The sequence below is a fragment of the Solanum dulcamara genome, chromosome 4, assembly GCF_947179165.1.
Source record: "Solanum dulcamara chromosome 4, daSolDulc1.2, whole genome shotgun sequence".
Lineage (NCBI taxonomy): Eukaryota > Viridiplantae > Streptophyta > Magnoliopsida > Solanales > Solanaceae > Solanum > Solanum dulcamara.
Window position 1 is genome coordinate 11488815 of NC_077240.1, and position 6572 is coordinate 11495386.

At 32.9% G+C, this 6572-nt stretch overlaps 1 protein-coding gene across 1 annotated transcript; it reads right to left on the bottom strand.

The window, feature by feature from the left end:
- Nucleotides 1–898: 898 nt before the first annotated feature.
- Nucleotides 899–2736, bottom strand: LOC129886227 (E3 ubiquitin-protein ligase ATL6-like). The gene has a single exon (XM_055960812.1). The coding sequence runs from the start codon at nucleotides 2563–2565 to the stop codon at nucleotides 1294–1296; it is 1272 nt and encodes a 423-aa protein (XP_055816787.1). The 5' UTR covers nucleotides 2566–2736; the 3' UTR covers nucleotides 899–1293.
- Between the last annotated feature and the right edge of the window lie 3836 nt (nucleotides 2737–6572).

Sequence of the window (6572 nt, forward strand, 5' to 3'; positions counted from 1 at the left end):
ATTTCATCATTCTTTATTTTAGCTCAGGGACGTGACCGCTTAGACTTGTTCAAGAATAAAATTTTATTAGAACTGTCCACCCAATTTTTAGTAATATTATTTTTTAAACTAACTTTTAAAATTGAGTTAAACGCAAACTTCATTTAAAAACCATCCAGGCATTAAGTTTTGTAGTGAATTAGACTATTATTGGTGTTTAAATAAAAAGGTGCCTCAAATTAAAATGAGTGTTGAAACAAGTCAAAATTCACCTTTAGAACGTACTCGTTCATTATATAACTAGTACTTTGATGATACTTCAAAACTTATTCTCTTAACTTTTAACTAATTGTTCTTACAAGCAAAGCTATTTATGGGAATAGTTTATATTCTCTTGTTCTCACTCATAAAAAGATAGTTGTTTACTCGGAGAACTTGATACATCGTACTCATAGAGACGGAGCTAGCATTCAGATTGTTGGTGTATTATAACTTAATATATTTGTGTTAAAAATATTTACTTAATACATATAACTATTTTATTCTAAATTTTTTTTTTTTTAATCGAAGCCATAAATTTAATATCTCAAACTCTGCCTTTATGCCTACATTTTTTGTCCTTTAAAAGCTATTTCAATTACATTAACTAAAATGCCAAACTTAGTCGTCAAAAATCAATTATGAAATCAATGTCTTAGGTCTTCTCTCAAATCTGTGGGGCACGAGACTTTGCCTATACCATTTTTGTAAAGTTACGGAAAGTTTTATTCTAATTCTAATAGTAAAATAAAGTTTAAGATTAAGACCACTAATAATCTTCATTTGAATTTGAACCAGTCTTACCTTATCACAGCACAATAAGAAATCAATATCAAAATCTCTCATCTTGAACAAAATATATAAAGAAAATGGAAAGCAATTTAGTCTACTTTTTACTTTAGATTTCTGTTTTACCAAAATTGCAGTAGACCATACATCAAGAAGAAAAAAAACATATACTTACGTCACTAGAGGACATTATCCAATAGGGAAAAAAATAAAATTATAAGTGATTATTTGCTTACATCAACTATTGATATGTACAAAATCTTAAAACCAAAAAAAAAATGAAAATGTTTTTATTTATAGAACAAAAAAATTAAAACAAAAATGGTTTTCTCGTAAAAAATAAATTTAAAGTCAACTATGGGCTCCTTAGTTTTCTAGGTAGGGGCCCAATCTCCTTTCCCATAGCCCACGAAAAGTCTTCTATTACCTTACACCATTGCCGACTCCAAATTATTCCGGTTTACTTCGAACCGGAATGCGGATTTACTAAACCGGCGGTCGAGCCGAGTCAGCTGACATCAAAGAGGCTTCATCGCCTTTTGGTTCCAAGCATTTGAATGACGGCAATTTGACGGCGGTTTTCATACTTCCTGAAGTGGAACCCTCGCCGGCTTCAGCTCCAACTCTTGGTGACTTTATCGATGAGCCTCTTGAAAAGAATGGTGGCGCCATGCTGAAAATCCACCGGTCCGATTTAGCTTCCGGTTCAGACCACTCCACCCTTTTGTTAGATCTAGAACCCCTGTTGCTTCCATCTCCGGTAACGGTTCTGTATCCTTTTCTAGAGCTTGTGTCTCTTGGTAAAGTACCTCCAAAGCTTTTAGCCCGGTTCATTACCGCTTTCCGAACTCCCTCCGGTAATCTGAGAGTGTACCGGTCTAAATTCTCACCTGGTAGTACTAGTGAGTGTCCGGTCGAGTGTGATCTAAACTTGCTGAATATCCTTGGCCTCATGGAAATTGATCTTGGTGGTTGAATCGGCACGTTGAAACTCAAATTTCTCTTAACTCCCGATTTAACTGAACCGCCTTCTTCTTGCTTGGGAACCCGGTTCGTCACGTTGAAGCTCAAATTCCTCTTCACGGTAGGTCTAACAGAACCTTCGTCCTCTTGTTGTCTTTGTTCTTCGTCACTCGCTATGCGTATCGAAACTTCATCGTTTTGCTGTTGCTGCTCAGTCCCCGGTTCATCTCGGATCAACTGAGGAACTTGAATCGGCGGTTCATCGGGTTGAGGGTTGAGATTAGCGCGGCAAACAGGACAAGTATCATGTGATTGCAACCAAGCATCAATACACACAGGATGAAAAACGTGATCACACTTTGGAATTAAACGCAGCGTTTCATCATCTTCAAATTCGTTCAAGCAAACAGCACACTCCAAAGCTCCTTTACCAATTTGATGATCCTTCACTTCAGCATAAGTAAAAGTCGGAAAAGTCTCAATAATCGATGGGTCAAGTCCACGCGCCGCCGCAGCACGGCGGCGCAAGGATAGCGCTCGTCGGACGCTGCCGCTCATGGCAGAGGACTGAGTGCAGTGTCGGATGTAAATAGAAAAGGCTGCCATGAAAAAAAGCGCAGCAATTAGAACAATTATGATAATTGCTAAAGGGGGATTGAGCCTTGCATATTGAAACTCATTTCCAGTAGTTGCTTGCTGTGCCACTGCTTTGGGAGTCAAAGAAGGACATGAAAAGAGGAACACAAAGAGAACATAACGAAGAACAGGGGGTTCTTGCTTTATAAAAATACCCATGTCTCATACTAAATATGGACTGGGAAAGTTAATATGTGATGTGCTTATATATAAGCTTTATAATTTTGAATAGCAAAGAAAATGAAATGAACTGTTCTTCGATTCGTGTGGGTATTAAATAAAAATCGTGGGATACAGGGGGATCCTACTTGGCAGAGAGAATTGGAAATGGCGCGGCTTCTAGAAGGACAATCCGGTGCACTAAAATTAATATGTGATGTGCTTATATATAAGCTTCTAGAAGAAATTGCTTAATTGGTAGATTTGTATACAGAAGATTGGGGGATGATGTGAGATTTATACAAACTACAACTTCTCTTGGTCACGACTTCTTTTTGCCCGAAAATAGACTTTTTGACCAAAATTATTTTTAAACTATATGTCAAACTAGATTACATTTTAAAAATATTATTATTAATAAAAAATATTTTTTAATTATTTAAAAATTAACAATTTTCATTTATCTACTAGAATTTATCATAAAATTAATAGATCCCATAAAAATTAAGTTACCTCTTTGTATTAATTATTCTGAGATACACCAAAAATATTATTATGAACTTTTTTCGACAATTGAGTTTAGCATTATGCAATATTTTTTCTGTTATTTAATATTAAAAAAATTATCAATTGAAATATGTTTCTTCTCGATTGAATCTGCTAGAAGCGGTGTTTGTTAGAAACTTCCACTTCTAATAATGGAGAATGAAACTTAAATGCGAAACATATTCAGAATTTTGATCACCTCAATATCAGATTGACTCAAAAATTTATTGATCTAACTACAATGGCGCTTTGAAAAAAGTGCATCGGCTTCTTTCAATTGGCAAATGAGAAGAAGAGCAGATCATGTATCCTCACACCTTTCTAATATTTTTTGTTTCAGCAAACACTAGTTTCCAATAGTTTTAATATTCTTTTCTTCAAGAGCTTTTTATAGCAGGTAATGAAATTATGCAGAAAAACTTTTGTCGATAGTCACGTTAACCGCATATGTTTTTGTTGAATCCCTTAATTTTTTGATAATATCTAACATAAGGATGAAAATTGTTGACTTTAATTTCAAATACTCAGAGGATGTTTTGTACCAAAATAATATATTTTAAGGATGTAGTTTAAATTTGGGGTATAGTTTAAGAATGTTTTTAGCCAAAAACTCCTCAAAAAACACCCTTAAACTATACCCAAATTTAAATTATATATTTGAATTATTTTTAACAGAAAATATTCTCAAAATATTTAAAACTTAATAGCTTCCATCCTTCGGTTAAATTTGTCAAAAAAATTATAATAATATCTAATATAATTTCATATAATAAAATTTGAGGAGAATAAAAGATACACAAATCTTATTTTTATTTTAAAGATAAAAATATTATTTTTATTTTAAAGATAAAAATATTATTTTTAATAAAGTTATAAATCCATCAGCTCAGAAAAAAGTAGTCCAAAAAAAATAAATAGAAATGCACGGAATATCAAAATAGAAGTGCATGAAATATCAGATAATAGTAACACAATAGATATTCCAAAAAAGTGACAGCAAGTGCACGCAATATCAGATGTAGCAAAAAAATAGCTAGTAACAGTGCAAAAATTACACCAACAAAATAATAATAATTGATGTTTACAAGTAGGAGCAATATTATAACTACTTATCTACTAACATACTATCCTAATGCGTATCATGTATAATTTTTTATCTAAAATTATGTCTTTGATAAAATTAAACTGTGTCATGTCTTGTCTAATCATCTCCTCAATGCTTCTCTATTCCACCTCTACATCTTTTGAATCATCCATAACCAACCTCTAAAAGTTCCTCACCGAGGCATCCATACATTTCCTTTTAACATGCATGAACCATCTTAGTTTCTCTTTTGCATCTTTTCCTCCATTAAAGTCACTTTTATATTATTCCGGATATCCTAATTTCTAATTCTAGCTTTCCTGATATGCCCACATATTTATCGCAACATTCTTAATATTCATGCAACTTTCAACTTCTTAATATAAAAATTCTTAATTGGCTCACACTCTATTCAATATAATATAGTTGGTCTAACTATTACTCCATAAAATTTACTTTTATAATTATATATGACCTATCAAATAACAAGTATTTATTTTCTATAATATGCATTTTAACAAAACGTATCATATCAATTTGGCTAGATATCATCATAATTTTTATAGGCTAAAATGAATTGGGATTATAAATAGCATGTCAATAATAAATTATATTTTTTCAGACTAATTTTGTTTTTTCCTTGAGAGCAAAAGTCGTGATATCTAGAAATAACACTCACAAACGTCATACCATATTAAATTACTGCAAATTGTGTAATTTTTTACGCCACCAACTTTTTCTTGTAAAACTAGTTTAATTTAGGCCATATATTAAAATAACCCTTTTGTTAAGTGGAGTGTCCACATATAAGTGGAATGCCCACCACATTTTTATATTAAAGTGGGGCCCACTAAAAGTGGGCATCCCACTAAATTAACACCTATATATACATTACCATGAATTGGTAATTGATAGTCGTAAAGAAAAGAAACAAAATATTCTGTGCTTTGCTTCTTTTTCAGTTCTCCTATTTACTCTCTCTTTCAGTATTAAATTGTTAATTTAGTCTCATTTTACAACACGTTATCAGCACGAGGCTCCGACTAATTTTTCAAGGTAACAAAAAGTGGTAAGAAGTTTATTTAAATTTATTTTCATAAAATGGCAAATATTTCAAAAATTGAATTTGTTGCTTTGGATATCTCTGGAAAAGATTACTCTTCATGGGCACTAGATGCCGAAATTCATCTTGAATCGATGGGTCTGGCAGACACCATCAAAGATGATAACACGGCATCTAGTCAAGACCGTGCAAAAGCTATGATTTTCCTCCGCCACCATCTTGACGAGGGTCTTAAATTACAATATCTTACATTAAAAGATCCCTTGAAATTGTGGAAAAATTTAAAAGAAAGGTATGACCACCTGAAGTTGGTCATGCTTCCACAAGCACGTTATGACTGGTTAAATCTGAGACTGATGGACTTTAAAAATATAACTGAATATAATTCTGCTTTATTTAGAATTATAGCTCAGTTAACTTTATGCGGAGATGAAATCACGGAACAAGATAAACTTGAAAAAACGTACTCCACATTTCCACCCGCGAATATGCTCCTGCAGCAGCAATATCGCGAAAAAGGCTTTAAAAAATATTCTGAATTACTTTCTCACCTTCTTATTGCTGAAAGACATAATGAACTATTAATGAAAAATCATGATAGTCGGCCAGTTGGTTCTTTGCCACTCCCTGAAGTGAATCAGGCAAATTCTAACCAACGAGAAAGAGGCCATGGCCCCAGTCGTGGTCGTGGTCGTGGTCGTAATCAAAGAAGAAATTTTAATCATGATGCTCGGCTGGCACCGAGAAATAACCAGCAATATAAAAGGCAGGGTAAAAAGCCAGAAGCTTTACCGAAGAATAATTCAGAAACAATATGTCATAGATGTGGAGGTGTGGGACACTGGTCGCGGATTTGCCGGTCATCAAAACGCTTGGTTCAGCTATATCAGGCATCGTTAAAGAGGGCAGAAAATAATCCAGAGACAAATTTTATCTCTGAGGACAATATTGAGCCCATGCATCTGGATGTAGCTGATTTCTTTAATTTTCCAGAAGTAAATATGAATGTTGATAAGCCAGATAATATTTAAACAATTATCTTTGTTGTTGTATTTATTAAATATTATGTTTGTATTTTTCTAGATCCATGTAATAAAATAAAATTTTGTATAATAAATTATGTATTAATTATAATATTTACTTTCTTTCTTTGTGAAGAAAATATGGAAATGCGTCAAATCTTGTTTGGATCAATGATAAATCACGAGGATATTTGTGTAATTGATAGTGGAACAACCCATGCTATATTTAAAGACGAGAAATATTTTTCCAATTTACTTAGAAGAAAAGCTAATGTTACTACAATTTCTGGTA